Source organism: Pollicipes pollicipes, unplaced genomic scaffold, assembly GCF_011947565.3.
Source record: "Pollicipes pollicipes isolate AB1234 unplaced genomic scaffold, Ppol_2.1 Scaffold_3447;HRSCAF=4054_pilon_pilon_pilon, whole genome shotgun sequence".
NCBI lineage: Eukaryota > Metazoa > Arthropoda > Thecostraca > Pollicipedomorpha > Pollicipedidae > Pollicipes > Pollicipes pollicipes.
This window is the reverse complement of record NW_023596297.1, coordinates 40,991,195-41,014,384: the sequence shown is the minus strand read 5'-3', so window position 1 is coordinate 41,014,384 and position 23,190 is coordinate 40,991,195. Positions and strand designations below refer to the sequence as shown.

The following is a 23,190-nucleotide window of genomic DNA, read 5'->3' as shown; positions in this document are numbered from 1 at the left end:
GTTGCCGGTCGAGTTGAGGCTGGGCTGGGCCGGGCCGGGCCGGCCAGCCGGCCGGCTGTCTGTGCTTAGGTGGCGTCTGGCCGGCCGGCACTGGGTCGGTGCAGACGAAACTGGCCGCCCGCCCGCTCCTGGCCTGCACCGTGGCGCCGACAGCCATGTATGCCGCATACGATAAACTAAACAGGCGCGGCTGCTGGCGCCCTCTCCCGGCGACTGACATCACGCCGCTGCAGCCGGGCCGCGGGCGGCGCGTCACGCCGCAGCTGTCCGGGCGGCGGCCGGCGCTATGCGGGCGGCTCGACAGCGGCAGCCGGCCAGCGGGCGGCCGACAGCGGCAGCCGGCCAGCGGGCGGCCGACAGCCGGCCTCGCGTCGTCGGCCGACTCCTGAGCCGTCCTGCCGCCGGCGCCGCCGACGGTCGGGCGGTGCATCTGACCGCGCGGCCGTTGCGCCACGGGCCGGCGGCCTCCAGCGGGCGCGGCTGACCCCGGTCGGACGGCGCGGCCGGCCAGCCGACGCTCGCCGCCACGCTCGAGCGCGCGTGCCCGGCCTTGCGGTGGCGGCCGCCGTTTCGTTTCCTCGGTGACGGCCGCCTCCCGGCCGGCCGGTAATGCGAATCGCCGTTAAAAGCAGGAGTCACGCGCGGCGCGACGCGGCCATTGTGGCACACGGAGGCCGGCGTGTCGTGCGCGCCGGATGCGTCATCACGCGCAGTGGGCGGCCGCGATTGTGGCGCGGGGCGGCCTTTCGCCGGCACGGCTGCCGGCGGCCGGCCGCCGCAGGCCCGACCAAAGCCACTCGATTGAGGAGATTACGCCACTGGAGGTGATGGGGTGCCGGTCAGCTGGCGCCAAGCGCAGCCGGCTCGAGCTGACCAGCGTCGGACGCTGTGTGGCCCGTCCGGGACGGCGTCGGTTGTGGCTGCCTGACTGTGCTGCCGGGTGCTGACCAGGTGTAAGCGCGGCGGCACGGCCGTCTGAGTCACCCCGCTCGTCTCCTCGTCTCCACCCTGAGTCACCCTGCGCCGCCCTGTCTCCCGTCCCTGCGCCGCCCCGTCTCCCGTCCCTGCGCCGCCCTGCCTGCCGTCCCTGCGCCGCCCTGTCTCCCGTCCCTGAGCCGCCCTGCCTCCTGCCCCTGCGTCGCCCCGTCTCCCGGCCCTGCGCCGCCCTGCCTTCCGCTTCTGCGCCGCCCTGCCTCTCGGCCCTGTGGCGCCCTGTATCCCGCCCCTTTGTCGCCCTGCCTCCCGTCCGGTTCCAGACCGGCGCAGTGCAGCCCTCAGCGCCAGCCAACCGACCGCCGTGGGCGAATCGCGGTCACCTTTTGCATCTGTACGGTGATTGCGCCACATTGATACAAATGCGCCAGCATTGCACCGTCGTGCGGCGTGCTGTGTTTTTCTGGCGGGCTTGCGAGCATCCGTTAACGTTGCGCCGCTGCCCGCTATCGCTGACGTATGATCCGGTGGGCGGATCGACACCCGCGGCGGCCAATGACGTGTCCGCCGCACCGTCCAGACCGCCCCCTCGCCCTGCCGTCGGCGAATAATGACTGCACTGTACTACACTGCACTGGGATAGCCGTGTAGAGCTAGCGCGATGACGCCTTGTTGTTTTGGTGATCGGCGTGGGCGGACCCTTGTGTCTGGTGGGTGGACCGTGCACCATGTTTGTTCCGACCCGCCCGTCCCCCCCCCCTCAGGTTGGGACCAAATCGCCCGCAAGTCGCTATAACACATAAGCAGCTTCTGTCTCTCAGAAAATGGCCGTTCGTCCCCACAATGAACTGAAGAAAGCTTTATCCCTGTCGAGGTGTATTCGTTGTCCATGATAAACCACAGTGGGAGCCGTGTAACGTGAACTTTAACCCCGATCTGATGCACCCCAATGTTAATAAGTGGCGCACTAATGATCGCTCCCCGCGGCAGGACCTACCACAAGGACTCGTACATGGCGCACCGGCGCGACTGGAAGTTCGGCTACGAGGGCCGCTACCGGCGCACCATGTCGCCCTCGCCGCCAGCGCAGCGGGCTGAGCCGGCCTCGCCGCCGCCGGCCGTGGGGCGCAGTGTGTCGTACGCGGCGCCGCGCGGCGAGTTGGCCGCCTCACCTCGGCTGAAGACCTCCGCCAGCGTCGGCCGGCTGGCTGACGGCGCCGGCAAAGGTACGCGCGACGGCGGCAGCGGCGGCGGCCGGCTGCCGTCAGAGGCGGGGCGGGCAGGCCGGCGGCTGTGGCCGAGCGAGCTACGGGGCTTGGCTGGGCGGTGGGCCCGGACGGCGGCTGTGGCCGAGCGAGCTACGGGGCTTGGCTGGGCGGTGGGCCCGGACGGCGGCTGTGGCCGAGCGAGCTACGGGGCTTGGCTGGGCGGTGGGCCCGGACGGCGGCTGTGGCCGAGCGAGCTACGGGGCTTGGCTGGGCGGTGGGCCCGGACGGCGGCTGTGGCCGAGCGAGCTACGGGGCTTGGCTGGGCGGTGGGCCCGGACGGCGGCTGTGGCCGAGCGAGCTACGGGGCTTGGCTGGGCGGTGGGCCCGGACGGCGGCTGTGGCCGAGCGAGCTACGGGGCTTGGCTGGGCGGTGGGCCCGGACGGCGGCTGTGGCCGAGCGAGCTACGGGGCTTGGCTGGGCGGTAGGCCCGGACGGCGGCTGTGGCCGAGCGAGCTACGGGGCTTGGCTGGGCGGCGGGCAGGCCGGCGGCTGTGGCCGAGCGAGCTACGGGGCTTGGCTGGGCGGTGGGCCCGGACGGCGGCTGTGGCCGAGCGAGCTACGGGGCTTGGCTGGGCGGTGGGCCCGGACGGCGGCTGTGGCCGAGCGAGCTACGGGGCTTGGCTGGGCGGCGGGCAGGCCGGCGGCTGTGGCCGAGCGAGCTACGGGGCTTGGCTGGGCGGTGGGCCCGGACGGCGGCTGTGGCCGAGCGAGCTACGGGGCTTGGCTGGGCGGCGGGCAGGCCGGCGGCTGTGGCCGAGCGAGCTACGGGGCTTGGCTGGGCGGTGGGCCCGGACGGCGGCGCCGGCTGCGCGCCGCGCGCACTCCCGGCACGCGGCCGGCGCCATTTGTAACGCTGATGCCGCTGGTCCCCCCCCCCCGCCCTGATGCCGCTGGTCCCCCCCGCCCTGATGCCGCTGGTCCCCCCCGCCCTGATGCCGCTGGTCCCCCCCCCGCCCTGATGCCGCTGGTCCCCCCCCCGCCCTGATGCCGCTGGTCCGGCCCAATTTCGAACCAAATCTCCCCGATACCGGGCCCACAGATGTCGATTAGGGGAACCGGTTTTAGAGCGTGCTGAACAAAATCTTGGGTAGAATGCGACCAACGGAATAGGTGGCCAGGCCCCTAACGTGGGAAAAACGCAACAGCTCAGATTCACCTATGGCTTTGTTGTGTAACATGTCCCTGGTGTTGTCATCCCATGCCTTTGTAACTGCGTCTAATGTCCGCTTAACTGCACCCATGCAGGTATTAAATGTCTCATATATTAACAGAAGTGGCCACGACGGTGTCACATTTCATTGGCTTTGGATCTTTTCTTCACGGCAAACAAGGCGCATGGTATGGCAGGAGAGGAAGCGCCGCTGTGCTGGGAATATCATTTCCATCAGAATTTCCTAATCTTCAAGTCACGATGGGTTAGACACATGTTAAGTGCTGTGAGGCAAACCTAAAACATCATCGCTCTTTAACGGTCGGCCGAGTTTTGAGCGTGAATAGTGGGAAGCAGCAACACCGGGTCCTAAAGCATCTTTTCATTATCATTCGTCCATCATCATTATGGACCGCAGAAGGGCCAGCCATGCTGAACAGGTCGTTTGTTGTCGGTGGCTCACGCTTGATTGAAGCTACGCTCCATTCTTTCATGTCAAAAGCTCATCACCTTTCCAGCTACGTGTGGTCTGTCTGGCCACTCTTGGCGCTGTGTTGGACGTACAGTACCGTGCCATGCGTTTTGCTCGTGCTGCGCGGTCCAGCCCGTGTGACCGCCATATGCGGAGCGCTGTGCCCCCTCCCCTTCCTCGTCCGGGGGTCCGCTCGCCCGTGGCTGCCATGACGTCTGAATGGCTTGGTGCCTTGCCCGGTCTCCGGTCGTGACATGCGCCGCGTTTGATCTCCCTTTCCTGCACGCTCTGACCGTGCTCCGGTCGCGGTCAGAAAGCCGCCTGTTGCGGGCGGTGATGGGTGCAGCCGGAGCGCCGGCGCGCCGGAGCCCGGGGAGCCGGAGCCCGGGAGCCGGAGCCCGGGGAGCCGGAGCGTCGGAGCCCGGGGATCCTGAGCCCGGGGAGCCGGAGCCCGGGGAGCCGAAGCCCGGGAGCCGGAGCCCGAGGAGCCGGAGCCCGAGGAGCCGGAGCCCGGGGAGCCGGAGCCCGGGGAGCCGGAGCCCGGGAGCCGGAGCCCGGGGAGCCGGCCCCGCTCACGGCCTGGTCGGCTGGAACCGGCTCGGGCGTCCTGCCGCGACCGCTGCGCCACTCTGGGGCGGCCGCCGCGCCGGGAGGCGGCCAGGATGGCCGGCCGGTATATGGGTCAGCGGCGGCGCACCCCTCTCCCTTGCTGCCCGCCCCTCCCCCTCCCGCCGGCTGCACGGGCGGTCGTGACGCAATGAGCCGGACTGGGCGCGGAGCAGGCCTCTGGCCTCAGGCTGGCGCCGGCGCTCGTCGACGGGCGGACGCCGGCGCCACCGCCGCACAACCGCCGTCAGTGGCCCCGGGCGCCGGAGGCGACAGCCCAGCCCGCTCCTAGTCAGCTCGGACCTGCCATCGGGAGCGGTCCCGAACAGTGAGCAGCAGACCTGCTCTACCGCCTACATAATCCACTCACTATCTCGGCCCGTCTTCTTAAAGCCGATGTGACCGGTAGCCACCGATGACAGATGCCACTGGCCGCGGCCCGTGTCAACAGCCCAATGACGGGCGCCTTTTTGCCGACAGTTGCGCGCCAACCCAGCACCACGGTGGTGTTCACCGAGGCGGAACTGCGCGCCTTCCGCGCGCGCGAGCAGCGCGCCAAAGAGCTGCTGACCGACGGCGCCGAGGAGGACAAGGAGAACGTGCGCGAGCAGAACGGCGCCGTGGTGGAGCCGGTGTCGCACCCGCGCCGCCAGTACAGCCTAGAGCTGCTGAGTCGGCCAGCCGCCGCGTCTGGCAACGACCAGGACACGGCCTCGCCCCCGTCTGCCGTATATCGGTCACCGATCGCTGAGGCCAGGAACGAGCGCTTCGCGGCATACAAGAAGTACAGCGACATCAAGCCAAACTGTAGTCCTGTGGTGACGACGCCGACGGACTCGAGTGGCGTCCTAGCGCCGGCACCGACGCTGCCGGTGGCGGCGGCGGCGGCGCCTGATAGCGCCGAGCTGGCGCCGGTGCCGGCGCGGCCACCAGCCAGTGACGTGGAACGGGTGAGCAGGGACGCGACGCCGACCGCCGAGACGACGCCGCCGCCGCCGCCACCGCCGCCGCTGCCACCGGTGGCCTCCCCGCCGGCCTCTCCTCCGGGCTCCCCACCGGCTTCCCCACCGTCTTCCCCGCCGGCCTCCCCTCCGGCTTCTCCTCCGGCCTCCCCTCCGGCCTCTCCGCCCAGTCGGCCACAGATCGGTCGACGCAAGCTGCCTGAGGAGCTCGAGTGTGAGCGGCTGTCCCGCGTCTTCGTGACGCACGCCGCCGTAGACAACAAGCTGCAAAACCTGCTCGGTGAGTGGCTGGGACCGGGGCGGGGCGGGTCGGGGCGGGGTGGGCTGGACCGCCTGGCACGGTGGCCACGGCCGGCTATAGCTGGCCCGAGCACGCGGCGCCAGACGGCCGCTGTCCCGTTGCGTATTCTGCACGCCACCGCAAAAACCGGCCGGCCGCCGCCGACCTTGATAAAATACTGACTGATGTTAAAGCGGGATGCCCATTGGACGATGTGGGTCAGTTTTTGGCGTCTGATTGCCGCCTTCAGAGCGGACGCCGGGCCGAGGCGGTCTCGACCGTTTTTGTGGGGGCGGGCCGATCGGCACCGTGTTTGCAGAGCCCGTTTTTGTTGGGCGGACGGTGACACGGAACGCAGGCTAATGGGCCGACGGCTGATGGCCAGATAACAAGGTGAACGGGTCGGTAGTGCGCGCGGCTGCTAGTGGCAGGCGTTACGGCGTCCAGCCGGTCCGTCGGGACGGCCGGCGCCGCTGGCATCCGTCGGTCGCCCGCCGGAGGGTGGCCGGCTGGCGCGGTATCAGGTGACGGTGCGTGCCGAGGCGCGGCGCGGCCGGCGGCAGCGGCTGTTGTCCGTGGCCACGTCCGCCGGTGCGCAGAGGCGGCGACCTTCTAGCCGCGTCCGGTGCTGGCGTTAATGCACACCTGGCGTGACGGCCCCGGCCGAGCTGGCCACGCGAGCTGCGGCCGCTCCGGCGGCGCCGCCCAGCGCTGTCGCCGCCGTCCAGTGGGACCCAGCCGCTCGTAGCCAGGCTCAGTGCAAGTCCTGCCAGACCAGCTCCACTGCGCGTTCTTAAGAGAGACGATAAGTCACTGTTCACGCACCACCAGTGTCAGATGGCCGAACTTGCCAGGCGCGGCCTTAAACAAGCGTACGCAAATTTACCGCTCGCTAAGGTTGGGCACTTAGTTTGTTGACTGGACAAGCGCCGGCCTTGGAGATGAACAACGGGCTCTTTTACCTGCTGCAATCCACTCTGGCGGGCTCCCTCTCTCTCTCTCTCTCTCTGCGTCGGGTCGTTTCAGAGGAATGGCCTGGAAAACAGGCTCGCCCCGCCAACTCCTCCCTTGAAAAGCCTGGCTAAGAGCGGGTTGTGGTCTCGCTGGTCGGACGCCGGTCGTGAAGTGTCGTGCGGTGCCATGCTGCTCTGGAGGGCACTGTCGGCCTCCCGGTCTGGTAGGCGTGGTCCGGTCCTTAAGCCGCTGACCGTCGCCGCCCGGCACCCCAAAAATAAACAACGCTGCTTAACGCGGCCGGCGGTGCGGCCGGCACGCCGCGAGTGCCTGGCCGCCGACGGCAACATGTAGCCGTGATTTTCGAGCCGGCCAGCGGCGGCTGGTGGGCGCGCGGCGACATTTGTAGCCGGCCCGTGGCAGGTGAAGTGGGGCCGTGACTGTCCGTCCGGCCGGCCGGCCAGCCAGCCGGCAGCTGTCCGACGGCGGCCTAGGCCGGAGATGAGAGAAACGCGCCGCCGTTCTGGGCCACTGTCACTCGCCGTTAGCTCGCGCAGGAGTGTCCCAGAATACTACTGCGACAGCTGGCTCCAAAACTGGGTGTTTATTTCGGCGAATCGAGTGCAAACTGTCGTGCCTGCTGTTCTGTGGCGCGTGTCTGACGCTGACTTTGGTTCCAGTGCCGGGCCCAGAGCATCGGACCAGCGCCCACTACATCCAGGGACTGTTTGACCTTCAGCTGACCCAGCCGGGGTCACGGAAGGCCAGTCATACCAGTCTCTCCAGCGCAGCCCCGGCCCTCTCGCCCTCCGCGTCGCCGGACAAATCGTGAGTCACGAGACACGAGCAAGCCAGTTTGTCTCCTGGTTCGGGTATGGGGTGATATAGGAACACCTCGGTATAAGCAGCGCAATCATCATTGTAGCCGGCAACTTTTGGTGCTGAGGCTAGGAGTCCAGTTACGTGCACAGTGTAAATATTCACTGGACAATCGTGGGGGTGCCAGTAGTGTAGTGGTTAAGGCGTCTGCGTTAACCACTGCGCGTCTGGGAAACCAGTGGTACGGAGCTCGATTCCCCGAGGTGCCCGCCCTTCCTGCCAGGGTGAGAGGCAGGCGACGCCATATAGCCTCAGCAGCTGAGTGCGCCGTAAAGCCCCAATGACACACACACACACACGCACACACACACACACACACTGGGCAATCGTGACACCTTGGACACATCTGCCACAAGATTGATTACACGCTCCGTAGCACCGTCAGTACGTGCAGGGCCGATCATAATCGGTGTGGTCACTTGGGCCGGCTGACAGCGTGGCTTTCCCACTGTAGACATGGAACGGCCGGTGGGCGGGCTGCGAATCGCAGTTGGTATCGTCTCCCCGCCGTAAACACGTCACTGTCGGTCGGCCGGAACGATTGGTCGGCGTGCGCGGGATGCGGACACGGCCGGTGGGTGACGCACACCACCTGCGCACGCCCCCCCCCCCCCCCTTCAACGCGGCGGGGCGCCGGATCGATAGTCCGAGCAGCAGCCCGCACGGCCGGAGCGCGCGGGTGGGCGGGCCGCGCGCTGGTCAGGAGCTGCCCTGCCCTTCCGCCCCGCTTGTCGGTGACGGGGCGGCCGGGCCGGCACCGTGGTCACGGCTGGTGGCCGTGCGGCCGTCTCGCCTACCCGATGCCGTCGTGACCACTGTCAGCCGGCCGGTCCCACGCGTTTGCCTCCGGCCAACGAAATCAATTTCCGACACGTAATCGTCTGTCGGCCATTGTCCACTGCGGCGGCGGCGGGGGCGGGGGAGGGGGGAGGGGGGAGCACCGGCTCGGCACCTGGCCTAAGCGGCCGCGTCCGGCGCGGCTGGCGGCGCGCGCAGGCAGCGTCGCCCCCTTCTCGCACTGAACGCCGCGCCTGCGCCGACCCGCACGAGTGTAGCCGTCCTGTGCTGAGCGCAGGCACCGCACACAAGTGGGCCGGAGTCCTCTCCCGCCGCCTGCGCTGTGCGCGTGCCTAGCGCCGCCCGTGCTCGGTGCGCCCACGGCGGCGGCCACCCTCGTGCTGCGGACGCCTGTTGACGCCCGGGAGGCGAGGGTGAGGGCGAGGGAAGGCTGAGTGCGGGCCGGGACGGCGGCGCCGTCGGACGCTGTGTCGCGCTCGTCCAGTGCTGTCAGCCGGACAGCCATGGAGCGCGTGTCGTGAGTGTCATCACAGCACGCTGTGGCGGGGACACACGTCTGTGGTGCATATGTGTTGTATTGAAACGTGAATTAGCTTTACGGATGTAGACGACTTCGTTGGCAGCTTTGTTCACCTGCTGCGCGTTACCAGCGATTTTTAAGTTTTAGTTGTTGCGCTGATTATGTCCTGAGTAAACGCTTGTATCGGAGGTAGACATTTGACGCTTACTTTTAAAACTGACATGTGATAGACGCGCCCTATGGCCTGGGACATTCATTTGCGACGGCTGCTTCACTTCCATTGTTTCTATGCGGGTCGCCTGGTGGTCGTACCTCGCCCTGACCTGGTGGTGTCGCTGGCTGTCGCGACCGGCCAAATCACCGCTCTGTGCCCGCCCGCCCGGCAGGTCTGCTGAGACGTCTCCGCTGCGACCGGACTCGGCCTACTTCACCACGTCCGCCTCCAAGGCCAAGTTCCTGACCCAATACGGCCGTGACGTGTCTGCCGACCAGAGCCTCAAGAACGTCAGAAATGTGGAGGAGGTCAAGCGACAGCAGGTAGGGCTGAAGCGGTCAGCGGGACCTTCGGACGCAGACGGCAGACGGGCGGCGGTGTCGCGCGACGGCCAGCGCTGGTCTCTCTCCGATTCCCATTTGTTGCTGAGGTCGGGCCTGGAGTTAGTGCAACGGCGGGAGTCCCACTGGCTACTGGTCCTCCTGGCTAAGGGCATTGCTCAACGCTTGTATGTGTCACTTGGAATACCCGTGCGCAGCTGGGCTCGCCGTCCGGTGTTTTCTCATCGAATGCACACAATGCCTGGGACCTGACACCTGTCATGCGTCAAATGATGCAAAGACAATAAACAGCTATGGATAACTGGGCCGCTTTGAAAGGTAACACAGGAGCATGCCGTCCAAAGGTAAGATAGAAGTGCGCTGTCCAAAAATAACACAGGAGCGCGCTGTCCAAAGCTTCAAAACTGCCAATGTCTGCAGCGCGGTAAAACATGGAGCCGTGTTGTCTCGTGTGACCAAAACCATTCAACAAGCCGTGCAAATGGACTGTTGTTAGTCGGCCTTCACGCCCGTCTGCGGTCAGGCAGCTGTGACGAGGCTGCCTTCGCCGCCGCTGGGCCAATGACTTCACAGTCACTCGGCGAAACAGACTGCCATTGTATACTGCCAACGGCCCGCGCGGCGTGTAATGACATCCGCACAGGGCACCGCCACATCTTGGGACGACTCCGTGCTGTGACGCTGAGCTACCAGCTGACGGCCGTCGCGCGGACAGACTATTGGACGCGGAGTAAGCGGTGACGCCTCGCAGCTCGTGCTGACCATTTCGCCCTCTCTCCATCAGGAGGAGCTGGCGTCGCGAATCGCGCGCAAGCTGGAGATTCTGCGCGCCGAGCAGCAGGCGGTGCGCCAGGAGATCGAGACGAACGTGGCGTTGGGTGAGGCGGTGACGGCGCGCGTGGGGCAGCTGGCGCTGCCCAGCGAGGCTGACAAGTACAGCACATACGTGGAGCAGATCGGCACCATCACCAGCCTGCTACTGGGCCTCAGTGGCCGGCTGGCGCGCGCCGAGAACGCGCTCGTCTCGCCCGGACTGCAGGACGTCGACGAACGGGTACGGCGGCGAGTGTGGCTGCGTGACCCCCACCAGGTCGCGGCTGCAGACGGGAGCGGGTGGGGCCGTCTCTCGAGCTGGTGCCAGGCCGCGGCTGCAGACGGGAGCGGGTGGGGCCGTCTCCCGAGCTGGTGCCAGGTCGCGGCTGCAGACAGGAGCGGGTGGGGCCGTCTCCCGAGCTGGTGTCATATGCAAGCCTCTGCGTCACTCGAGCAATGCACTAAAAGGGCATCTCGCGCTGGGCGGGCGTGTCGCCGCCTCTATCTGTGACGCTGACACAAGTGCTGCTGTTAGGCCGTCCTCGACGCGCCGTGCCCGCCTCCGCGCCGCCAGCCAAGGCGTCTGGCGCGCTGACTGCGGCCGGCGCGCCGCTCAGCCGAGCGCGGCTTGTGTCAGAGGGGGGCTGCCGGCCGCCAGCCGGCGCGCGCTGCGCCGCCGGTCCGGCGCGCTGCCGCTACCCTCCCTCTCTGTGTCGCCGCTCTCTGGCACTGTGCACCCGGACAGAATATGTGGCTGGTCTGTATCGATGTGCCGCGTCCTGGTGACGGCCTCCCCGGCCTGTGTCCGTGTCCCAGTGACAGCGTCCCCGGCCTGTGTCTGTCTCCTGGTGACTGTGGACCGGCCCGTGTCCGTGTCCTGGTGACTATGACCGGGCCTGTGTCCGTGTCCTGGTAACTGTGTCTCCGGTCCGTGTCCGTGTCCTGGTGACTGTGTTCCCGGTCTGTGTCCGTGTCCTGGTGACTGTGTTCCCGGTCTGTGTCCGTGTCCTGGTGACTGTCCCCGGTCTGTGTCCTTGTCCTGGTGACTGTATCCCCGGTCTGTGTCCGTGTCCCGGTGACTGTGTCCCCGGTCTGTGTCCGTGTCCCGGTGACTGTGTCCCCGGTCTGTGTCCGTGTCCCGGTGACTGTGTCCCCGGTCTGTGTCCGTGTCCCGGTGACTGTGTCCCCGGTCTGTGTCCGTGTCCCGGTGACTGTGTCCCCGGTCTGTGTCCGTGTCCCGGTGACTGTGTCCCCGGTCTGTGTCCGTGTCCTGGTGACTGTGTCCCCGGTCTGTGTCCGTGTCCCGGTGACTGTGTCTCCGGTCTGTGTCCGTGTCCTGGTGACTGTGTCCCCGGTCTGTGTCCGTGTCCTGGTAACTGTGTCCCCGGTCTGTGTCCGTGTCCCGGTGACTGTGTCCCCGGTCCGTGTCCGCGTCCCGATGACTGTGTCCCCGGTCCGTGTCCGTGTCCTGGTGACTGTATCCCCGGTCTGTGTCCGTGTCCCGGTGACTGTGTCCCCGGTCTGTGTCCTTGTCCCGGTGACTGTGTCCCCGGTCCGTGTCCGTGTCCCGGTGACTGTGTCCCCGGTCTGTGTCCGTGTCCCGGTGACTGTGTCCCCGGTCCGTGTCCGTGTCCTGGTGACTATGACCGGGCCTGTGTCCGTGTCCTGGTAGCTGTGTCTCCGGTCCGTGTCCGTGTCCTGGTGACTGTGTTCCCGGTCTGTGTCCGTGTCCTGGTGACTGTCCCCGGTCTGTGTCCTTGTCCTGGTAGCTGTGTCTCCGGTCCGTGTCCGTGTCCTGGTGACTGTGTTCCCGGTCTGTGTCCGTGTCCTGGTGACTGTCCCCGGTCTGTGTCCTTGTCCTGGTAACTGTGTCTCCGGTCCGTGTCCGTGTCCTGGTGACTGTGTCCCCGGTCTGTGTCCGTGTCCTGGTAACTGTGTCCCCGGTCTGTGTCCGTGTCCCGGTGACTGTGTCCCCGGTCTGTGTCCGTGTCCCGGTGACTGTGTCCCCGGTCTGTATCCGTGCCCTGGTGACTGTATCCCCGGTCTGTGTCCGTGTCCCGGTGACTGTGTTCCCGGTCTGTGTCCGTGTCCTGGTGACTGTGTCCCTGGTCTGTGTCCGTGTCCCGGTGACTGTGTCCCCGGTCTGTGTCCGTGTCCCGGTGACTGTGTCCCCGGTCTGTGTCCGTGTCCTGGTAACTGTGTCCCCGGTCCGTGTCCGTGTCCTGGTGACTGTGTCCCCGGTCCGTGTCCGTGTCCCGGTGACTGTGTCCCCGGCCTGTGTCCGTGTCCTGGTGACTGTGTCCCCGGTCCGTGTCCGTGTCCTGGTAACGGCGCACATGGTGACGGCCATCCGTCGGCTGACGCAGCAGCTGCCCTCAGTGCGTGCTCTGGCCGGCCTGTTTGTCGGGCCCGGTCCTTGACTGCTGGAGAGGGGTCGCGGCTTGGACCGGCTGTGGGGGCGGTGAGGGGCCGGATTAGCCGGCAGTGGTGGGGACAACATCGCACAGCACTCGATCACACGGCCGCTCCTCGGCCCCTCCCTCGCAGCCGGCTGTTTTGAAAGTACGCAGAGTTGTCCGCTCAGAAGATGGGACCAGGCGACTTCAAAACAAAGGCTGACGTTAAACGGGACGCAGATGGTGTTGACGCACCGCGGGCTGTGATCTGGCCACGCACTGCTGATGGGCTGCGGCGCCGTCCAATCTGCCGACCTGGCCCCACTCTCACCTGGCTCCTCCTCCGGCAGGCGAACCTGATCAGCAAGCGAGACAAGCTGAGCGAGCAGCTGGAGGAGGCGCGTAAGCTGAAGCTGAATATTGACCGGCGGAGTCAGCAAGTGAACATGTTCCTGCAGCACTGCCTCAGCTCGGACGAGTACGCCGACTATCAGCACTTCATTCAGATGAAGGCCAAGTTGATCATGGACTCGCGCGAGATCGACGACAAGCTACGGCTGGGCGAAGAGCAGCTGGCCGCGCTCACCCAGTCGTCGAGCTGCACGTGACTAGCGGTGGCGCCGCCCTCTGGCACGAAGGCAGAGCCACCTATTGAGTGATATCATTGCTGCTGCTGCGCGAGGAAGCCGGCAGACGTCGTGCTGTGTGATATCTGACATTGTCCCTTGGACTGCCATACAGACGCCTGGCACCTAGTAACGGGACGACACTATTTAAATGTGAATTCATACCCTAGTGAGGCATTTTTCAACAGAGACCTTTTTATTCGTGCGTGACTTGTCCTGGGCGTTTTACTCTGCATCGGTATTCTTCCCAGGCGTCGGGGTAGTGTGAGCCGTGTCTCAAATTGAGGAGGCCCCGGCGAAAACCGTCCCTACTGCTGTGTATTTGCAATATCTCTGCCGTTCGAAAGCCTTGCAAAGTAAGAATATCATTGTGATGTAAATACCAGGAGAAAGGACTCGACGACGCTAGCGATCGGGTTTCGCGCTGGGAACTTCTCCTGTCGCCTGCACCGCATATAAGAAGGATATGTGCCAGAATTTACTGTTGTTATACCTAGCATAGGTCAATGAGCTTTCGAATCATCTCGTGTAATGTTCGCCTTATCTGGGGCTGGGTAGAGTGTGCCACCTTGCGCGATCGGTGGGCTTCAGTTCCCAATGATCAGAATATCAGTATATTGTACCATGTGTAAACTTGTTAATAAACTATTGCCATGCATATTTGCGTGTAGAAACAATCGAAGCGTCTTTACAATAAGTCGGGAGAAAGAAGTGTGCCATGGAATGTTTTAAATGCAGAGGATTGCGAGAGTCCACAAAACCATTGTAGATAGGATAATCTGGGGGATAATTTCCGGACTGGTCGAGTGTAAATGGAACATCTCCATGGATGATTGTCGAAGAGATTATTAATCGTTGAATAATTTTCCCTTGGCCGAACACGCCCGTGATTGCATACTCATTCCTCAAACTGTGACAACAATGGAAAGCGACCGCACGCCATACTCGAGGCTGCATGCCATATTGAGATGTACATACCCTGAGCTTATTGCTGAAACGTCAGTGATACGACAGACATATTCGACGTGAAGTGTTTTTAACAGATTGGGAGCGAGGTACTTGCGCGAACACAGTCAAATGATTTTCTTTCGTCCTGCGATCACCGCACTCACGGCACCTTATGTTCGGCACCTCCCACCGATGCAAAGAGGACACTGCCTGGGAGCGGGGGGAAAATGTCCCCTCGACAAATGCCGCACAACCCGAAATTGCTCACGCTTATGTTCGGGATATGTATTCAGCAGTACAATCTTAATAACAGCCATTCACATTTCGCGCATTGTAGTAACACATGTGCAGCATCATCGCCTTTGCGAATGAATCAGTGGCCGTACGGTTTTTATCATAAACAAAACATAAACAAACAACCAATAATATCATGGGTGTCTAATGACGTTTCTATGGCGTCATTTATCAGAGGGCTATTTTGAAATAGGGGAACTGTGAGGATTTTGACACTTTGCGGTCGTGTAACTCAGGAACCAAATCGTTTTGGGTCTTAAAAATGACATGACCGTAAGCTGCATCAAAAGGTCGTCAAGATGGCTATTTCAGTTCGAAACGCCATACAAATGTGGAACATTCCCTTTAAAAGCGCGACTTTAACCCCATAGCTCGGGATCACTCGAGCTGCGAAGTGCGTGGGCTATCGCGTCAACACCTATACATTTTCCAAGCATAATCTACTGTGTTAAAAGGTCCGAAATGAAGTGGAGGCACCCGTGCGCGCATACTACGTGAAAAAGGACCAGTTCCCTCGAGCCTCGCGCCCTCAGACAGGGGTGCCGAAGCGAGGGGGCATCCTGAGGGGAGGCGACCTGAGGGGAGGGGACCCTCCCTCAGGTCCCAGACCATCCTGAGGGGAGGCGACCTGAGGGGAGGGGACCCTCCCTCAGGTCCCAGACCATCCTGAGGGGGGGGGGACCTGAGCCCCTAGCTTTCTGAACAGATCAAACTGGCTCTGTTAGCATTGACTGGAAGAGGCGGCCGAAACATGTGCGCTACCTCAGCATTGGAAAATTATCGCCGCTGCTCTGAGGGTTACATGCTAGCTCTGAAGGCCTGTGCGGCTCCGTCAGCTGGCGGGAAGGCCTCTTCACACCGCGTGGGACCAACCCGCACAATCGCAGCCTATCGTCAGCTGGTGGGGAGGTCTCTTCACACCGCGTGGGACCAGCTCGCACAATCGCAGCCTGTCGTCAGCTGGTGGGGAGGTCTCTTCACACCGCGTGGGACCAGCCCACACAATCGCAGCCTGTGGGCGGTGCCGTTGGAGCGCGGCCCGCCCCGCGGCCATCTGCGAGCCGGCCTTCCTCTTCATGTCCACCCCTGTTGCTCACCTCTATTGTACTGCGGGCACGGCTGTGTATTACGGTTGTGCCACGCCGTGCTCTATCAGAACCAGAATGGCGCTCGGCACTGACGAACCAGTCCGGTGACAGGTCAGCTGTCCGTGCCAGATGCCTGGCCTGACTGGATCAGGTCCGCCGTCCGTGCCAGGTGCTTTGGCCTGACTGGATCAGGTCCGCCGTCCGTGCCAGGTGTTTGGCCTGACTGGATCAGGTCAGCTGTCCGTGCCAGATGCCTGGCCTGACTGGATCAGGTCCGCCGTCCGCGCCAGGTGCCTGGCCTGACTGGATCAGGTCAGCTGTCCGTGCCAGGTGCTTGGCCTGACTGGATCAGGTCAGCTGTCCGTGCCAGGTGCCGGGCCTGCCTGGATCAGGTCCGCCGTCCGTGCCAGGTGCTTGGCCTGACTGGATCAGGTCCGCCGACCGTGCCAGGTGCCTGGCCTGACTGGATCAGGTCCGCCGTCCGTGCCAGGTGCCTGGCCTGACTGGATCAGGTCCGCCGTCCGTGCCAGGTGCCTGGCCTGACTTTGGAACACTAGGACTAGTGCGGGCTCACAGGACTGGCTGTTGTATCGGAGCGTGCAGTCGTCTCGGAGCCAAGCCACGTCAACGTAGGTGGGAGCTACATCTTAGAGCAAAAACGCTGTTGCTCATTTGTGGTGACAAGACCAGCCCATGCATGCTTTACCTGTCTGTTTTCCTCTAAGGTAGCGAAAGTTGTGTTGAATGCGAGTAGCTTTTGTTTACATTGTATGCCATCTTTGTAACAAATATTGACACGCCAACTATACAAGCAGGGTGTTAAATTCGATGTTCTGGGCATGGCGGGTGGTTATTTCAAGTCAGACATGATGATAACGGCTGCTCCATGACATCAGCAGCCAGAATGAGGGTGATATGGATTTGTTTCCAGCCGTCGCCCTGGGAGCCCCGCTGTGAGAAGCCTCGGCGCAGTGTCCGACAAGCACCTCGCCTGGGGCTCTCACCGGCGCAGTGTCCGACAAGCACCTCGCCTGGGGCTCTCACCGGCGCAGTGTTCGACAGGCACCTCGCCTGGGGCTCTCACCATCTGCCCCCCTCAAGACGTGCAACAGTATCCTCCTCGAGCTGTCCCGCGCGCGCCATCAGATCCCGCCTGACCTTCTGCCTTCCCTGGTCACTACGTCGGACCCCTCGCACGTCCGATATTCCCTCGCCATCCATGGCAACGGGTCGGAGAAAAACACACAACGCCTCCAGAAGATCCTGTTGAGCTTTTGCGCAGCGCACTGTCTCCGGTCATTGCTAATGTGATCATATTTCGGACGTGCGTGAGGGACTGGGCTGACCTGCTGCCAGCCAGCTCTACCGACAGCACTCCATGAACTTGCTTCATAGAATGCGTGTTACCGGCGAACCGCAAGCTCTTGCCTCTTAGACACAGGGCAAGTGTTTTCTTCGTTTACACTGTACGCGTCGGAACACTGATTTGGCTCCCCCGCGAGTGAGGACGGAGGCTCCTGTAAAGCATCGTACCTCACAACGCTTCACCTCCGCAACACTGCATTTTGTCCCTCGCGTCTTTGAAGCGTAAACTTTGGTCGGAACTTGATGAATATATGTGTGTGCGTATGTGTGTGTGTGCGTATATGTTCATGTGCGTGTATATACCTAAGGCGTGTTACGCATGCGTGCCTTTGATGTATCCCTGCCTGACTGTTGCTTAGCCATTTATGTTGGAGAGTGTTTTAAACATCAATACGTGCATATATGCACGCAGATAAAAGGAAGAACTGATTCTCCCAGCCGGCCAACTATCAGCAGGAGGACCACTAGCAATGCTTTCATTAGCAAACCTCTGTGTGTCCACCAGGCAGTTGGCGTTCACCGGCGCACCTCTCAGCACAACACCTCTCAGCGGCCACCGGAGATAGCTGGCGCTCTCTGTCCACCTCTCGGCGGCCACCGGAGATAGCTGGAGCCCTATGCCCACCCTGTTACCAGAGATAGGTGGAGCTCCCTGCCCACCCTGCCACCAGAGATAGCTGGCGCCCTCTGCCCGCCCTGTCACCAGAGATAGCTGGCGCCCTCTGCCCGCCCTGTCACCAGAGATAGCTGGCGCCCTCTGCCCAGAGATAGCTCGCGCCCTCTGCCCATCCTGTCACCAGATATAGCTGGCGCCCTATGCCCACCCTGTTATCAGAGATAGCTGGAGCCCTCTGCCCGCCCTATCACCAGATATAGCTGGCGCCCTGTGCCCACCCTGTCACCAGAGATAGCTGGCGTCCTCTGCCCACCTTGTTACCAGAGATAGTTGGCGCCCTCTGCCCGCCATGTCACCAGATATAGCTGGCGCCCTATGCCCGCCCCGTCACCAGAGATAGCTGACGCCTTCTGCCCACCCTGCCATGTTCCGCTTCGCTGTGACGTGTTTCTCGGCGCGCCGCTTGGAAGACAGCAATGTCATCATCACGGGCGCCGGCGGCGGCATCGGCCTGGGAAGACAGCAATGTCATCATCACGGGCGCCGGCAGCGGCATCGGCCTGGGAAGACAGCAATGTCATCATCACGGGCGCCGGCGGCGGCATCGGCCTGGGAAGACAGCAATGTCATCATCACGGGCGCCGGCAGCGGCATCGGCCTGGGGACGGCGCGCGGCCTCCACAAGCGCGGCGCTAATGTCATCAGAGATACCATCAGATGGCCGTCGGCGACTCAGCGCAAGGGCAGCGGGCTGTAGAGGAGCTCACTGGCTCGTCCGGCGGCTCCCTGACCGTACTGCGGCTGGACTTGGCCAGCCTGGCGTCCGTGCGCAGCTTGGCCGCCGAAGTGGTGCGGCGTTGGAACCGGCTCCACCTGCTCATCAACAACGCCGGCGTGATGGCGTGCCCACGGACCCACGGGTGAGACGGCAACTATCTGGGACGCCGGGCTTTGGGATGAGTGTGAGCTCCCCGTGTTCGCCTGCCACCTGCCACCCATGGATATAACATTGTCTCTGAGATTGGAGGAGAAATGGGGGACGGAGTCCAACTGAAATCTGAAGGGGACATCGTGACTAGAATATTTACCTGAACACTTTAAATTGGGAATACCTGAAAACGTGCATTCTATGGCGAAACTGAAGGCGACAAAATCAAACGTTAGACAGAGACTGGACGAATCTTGGAAAACGGGATGTAGATATAAAATGATGGTAGAGCCACACAATAAAAAAACGTCGGTAAACATTTCACCTGAGGCTCGGAACCGCTACGGTGTAACTGCCCAATGCCCGAAGCACCCTCAGACCTCTTCACACAGTCAGCTTTAACATGGACACATTGCCCAAGCAAAAGGTCACTAAAGGGGCATAACAGGTCAGTGACCTGTGAGCTTTAAAGCCTCAATATGACTAGAGTCCGTCGATAATATTTTGGTATTTGAGTTTAGAACCAGCGACAATAACTACGTTAAGCGGCATGCTTCTTAAAACAAAAGACGGATTGAGGTCCTTCATTGCATTGACTTAACTAACTTTTATGAAGCCCAAATAAGATGTCTACAGACGTCCTTGTAGTGAGAGAATTTGAAAGGGTGCCAAAGGCTTTCCCACACAGAAGTTTTACAGGACGAACAAACCAACAAACAAACAAAACTACAAGCGAAATTACGTGGCATAATACCCTGTTGCTGCAAAATCATTAGTTTCTGTCTGGCAACTGTGCATGGCGTCCTACTTTTCAAAATAATTTTGAAAATTATTCATGTATTTCACTTAATTCCCCCACCGGCTATTACAAGGATTCTCATTTCCTTTTTAAACCTACCATAATGAAGGTTGCCGCTGGTCATTGGTTCCATTAAATGCAACTGAAAAACGTGTAAATAATATAAACGTACAAACCTTACGTTTGCTGTCTATAAGGGTCATAATTAATTTGTGCTCTTACCACTTAATTCTTGCCCTGATGGGTCGGGGGGGGGGGGGAGACAACGCTCAAGGTTTTGAATATATCTCTGCGGAATACTGTGTAATTGTGTCCAAATTTTTAATAGCCTATAAAGCATTCGTTGTGCACGTTTTGAGGCCAAAAGCGTGTTCCTAGCTTTTGGTTTCGGAGCAGCGGCGGTTTTGTGAGGAACACTACGCAGCGAGCTACGGCCGGCGCGGGCGGGCGGGCAGGAACCGGCGATGCCGCGGACCGCGCGCGCTGGGTGGACATTGCTACATGAACGGTGCCATCGATCATAAATGTACCCTCAGTGCAAATATGCACCACTGTACTTGTAACCAAACAAGCAACGCGTCTGTTTAGGCCTTATTTTGCCACAACACCTAGTCTTGTAGATATGTTGTAAAGCCAAAAAAGTGCAACTATCTGAAAAAATTCGACAAGTGACCTGCCGTCATGGGGCCAATAATTGCTCCGCGAAGATACAAACTAGTACCAATCACAAGATCTAGGGGAGATAAATTCACTGGTGTTTTCGGTATCTTTATGACGCTGGAAACACCATTAAGGGTCAAGTCCCCTCCTTCCATCCCATCGGTCAGTTCCGTTATGAAAGACGGCGAATCAGGGCGAGGGTTTACCGTTAAAACACTTGCGTGATCTTTCTTACTTAAAACCACAGTGCTAGCAACGGAATGCACAAAGCCGTCAGCTTAGCTTTCGACGTGTGTTCCAGGTACTACGTCAACTGCAGTTTGTCGGCACCACTCACTTGGGACAACCGGGATGAATATGCCAAAAGACTGTGGCAAGTCAGTGAAGAATGTATCGGTCTCTGACATTGCAAGGATGCAATGCTTTTGCTAGTGCATACGGGCAAAACGAACTGTTCAAACCAGTGTTGCGTAAACAAAAAATAAACCGTGGCGGTTTGTATATATATATATATATATATATATATATATATATATATATATATATCCATTTCTCTCTTTCTCTCTCTCTCTCTCTCTCTCTCTCTCTCTCTCTCTCTCTCTCTCTCTCTCTCTCCGTCTCTCTCTCTCTCTCTCCTCTCCTCTCTCTCTCTCTCTCTCTCTCTCTCTCTCTCTCTTTCCCGTGCGGGCATGAGTGCGTAATTGCCCACGTTTGTGAGCACTGTGCCAAAAACGGTCCTACAGATCGCGATACGAGAGGCACATCTGGGGCATCTGGGGCAGCTTGGTGGAAAGGCTGGTGTCTGTTTCGGATCGATCAGTGGCACGTGGCACGTGCCATCTGCCAGCTGATACGCAGAATCCAGCTGACAAAACATAAGTTCCGTCTGACTTGTGGGTCACCAGATATATCACGAGGCGTTTTCACAGCTGGAGTTTATATAGGTATGTTCTTAGCGCCGTTGCACCCGCCATAACGCAATGCATATTACCAAGGGATATATTTTCTAAATCGCAAAATTTTGTAAGACGGAACTTTGAAAAGAAAACTCGTCTGGATCAACTTGGAAGAGGTGGCCTTGTAACCTAGGTAAAAGGTCATCATTTCATCATTGCATCAGGCCCATTCTTAACTTTTTATTCCGCAGATAACATCTTTCATCTGCTGTCTTTCCAAAACTAAATTGATAACCAAGGGTACGTGTGTCTGAACAGGTTTGCCATGGCTCAGAAATGACTATTGCCACTCATCATGGTATTCGGACATTAATAGCACGAAGTGGGACGCTTCCTTTCTAACTGCATGCGGCTCTAATGCATTCTTAATACGCGCTCGGGCGGGGGTTAAATTGGCCATCCCGAAGGTTTTTCCAAAATGGTTTCATAACGAAGCGGCGTAGCCGTGCCAAATTTTTCGTAGCTATACACAACAAAATAGCGGATCGTTTGGTATCAATCAAAAATTTTAATGTACCTCGTAAGGTCGCTGACCTGTGGCAGGTCAAAGTCAGGCCATGGTTTCAGGGAAGACAATTTTCAGGGAATCGTTCGATCTGATACAACAACGGAGTGCTAGACGAAGCCATACATCTCTGAGATGCTTTCTTAGACAACACAAATATTGAATGGGCAAATTACGTTGACCTAAGGTCGGGTACAAGGGCCAGACCAAGTTCAAAACCTACCTGTTTTATTACTCTAGGGCTTGCTGTATGAGACAGGTTCTGTGGCTTTTTTCGAATTTATTGATAGCAGGAACCGTATTATACATCTTCCAGGTACTTCTTAGAAGTCAAAATAGGTCATTGACCTAAAATGACCCAAGCCAACATTTTGATTTTAGAAACATACTGCCCAGCGTAATCTTTGTCGCTTATTCAAATGCAAAACTCAGAACACTCTTGTATGATTCTGGCCACCATGACCTTTCAAAAGGTCAAACTAGGTCACTCGCCTTAAAGAGCATGTAACCTTCTGATAAGAAATAGTTATCTAGGTTCTGGGCGCACTTTGGAGACCAACCTGAAATTTAAACTTGCTTGGCATTATTTGACCCAAAGGTCACAACCTACATACATTAAGCTTCGACGTAAGTGATTTCACGTACAGGTTAACATACCCTGCAAATTTAGTGCCTCTAACTTTTTCTGAGCTCCCGAGATCTCAGTGGGGTCAAATTGGCTCGCTCCACCCGAGCGAAGGGTATCTAGCCAGCTACCTAGGCGCGTGTTAACACGGGCTCGCTGGCGGTCAAGTTGACCCCCCCCTTTCAAAAGGCTTTTCTAGAATGGTTTCCGAACGACGCGGCGTAGCCGCGCTAAATTTTGCAGATCTGTAGACAGCTTGAATGGCAGATTGTTTGGTATCAGAAATCTAGATGCACTTTGTAAATTCGTTGACCTTTGGCAGGCAAAAGTCAGATCATGAATTCAGCGAAGTCACTTTCTAGGGAATCGTTCAATCTGATGCAACAACGAAGTGCTAGACGAAGTCATACATACCCGAAATGCTTTCTAAGGCAACACAACAATTGAATGAACGAAGTTCATTGACCTAGGATCAGGTATCAAGGTCAGACCAAGGTTAAACGAACCCGCTTTGATATTCTAGGGCTTCCTGTATGGGGAAGTTTCTGGTGCCCATTTTGAATTTCTTTATAATCGCACCATACATCTTTCATGTGCTTCTCAAAGGTCAGAATAAGTTACTGGCCTAAAATGACCTAGGTCAACATTTTTGTTTTAGGAACAAACGGCCTGGCATAATCTTTGCTGTGTATTCAGATGCAAAAATAAAAGCAGCTTTGCATGATTTTGATCACCCTGACCTTCAAAAGGTCGAACTAGGTGACTGACCGTAAATGATCACATGTCCTTTTGCTTAGATGGGGTATCTTAGACGGGATATCTGGGTTCTTTGGGCACTTTGTAGACCAACCTGGAGTTTGACTTTGTTTGGCTTTATTTGACCTAAAGGCCATCACCTGGGACCCTTAGGCTTTGACCTAAGTGAGTTCACGTCCAGGTCAATGCACTCGTGGATTTGATGTCTCTCTCTTAGTTCCTGTGATCTCAGGGTGTTAAATCGCTCCACCCGGGGCAAAAGGTATTCAACCGGTCATCCAGGCCCGTGTTAATTGCTCAGATTTTTATGAATTGGTAGAGGTGCTTATTTGGTGGGTCCAACTAACCAAGCACAAGATCCGCTCTGTCTGACCACGGGATCGCGTTACATATCGCTCGAGGTTATCCTTACGGCTTGACGTAACGTCGGTCGCGTG

The 23,190-nt window shown here is 59.9% G+C and overlaps 1 protein-coding gene across 1 annotated transcript in view; it reads left to right on the top strand.

Moving 5' to 3' along the window:
• The window catches only part of LOC119092557 (protein Shroom3), a 74,755-nt gene extending 60,775 nt beyond the window's left edge, over positions 1-13,980 (top strand). Inside the window, exons 9-14 of the mRNA XM_037215514.1 lie at positions 1,924-2,159; positions 4,911-5,672; positions 7,307-7,454; positions 9,210-9,360; positions 10,163-10,432; positions 12,938-13,980. Coding sequence (XP_037071409.1) covers positions 1,924-2,159; positions 4,911-5,672; positions 7,307-7,454; positions 9,210-9,360; positions 10,163-10,432; positions 12,938-13,195 — 1,825 coding nt within the window. The 3' untranslated portion in view covers positions 13,196-13,980. The remainder of the gene's footprint in view (positions 1-1,923; positions 2,160-4,910; positions 5,673-7,306; positions 7,455-9,209; positions 9,361-10,162; positions 10,433-12,937) is intronic.
• The last annotated feature ends 9,210 nt before the right edge of the window (positions 13,981-23,190 follow it).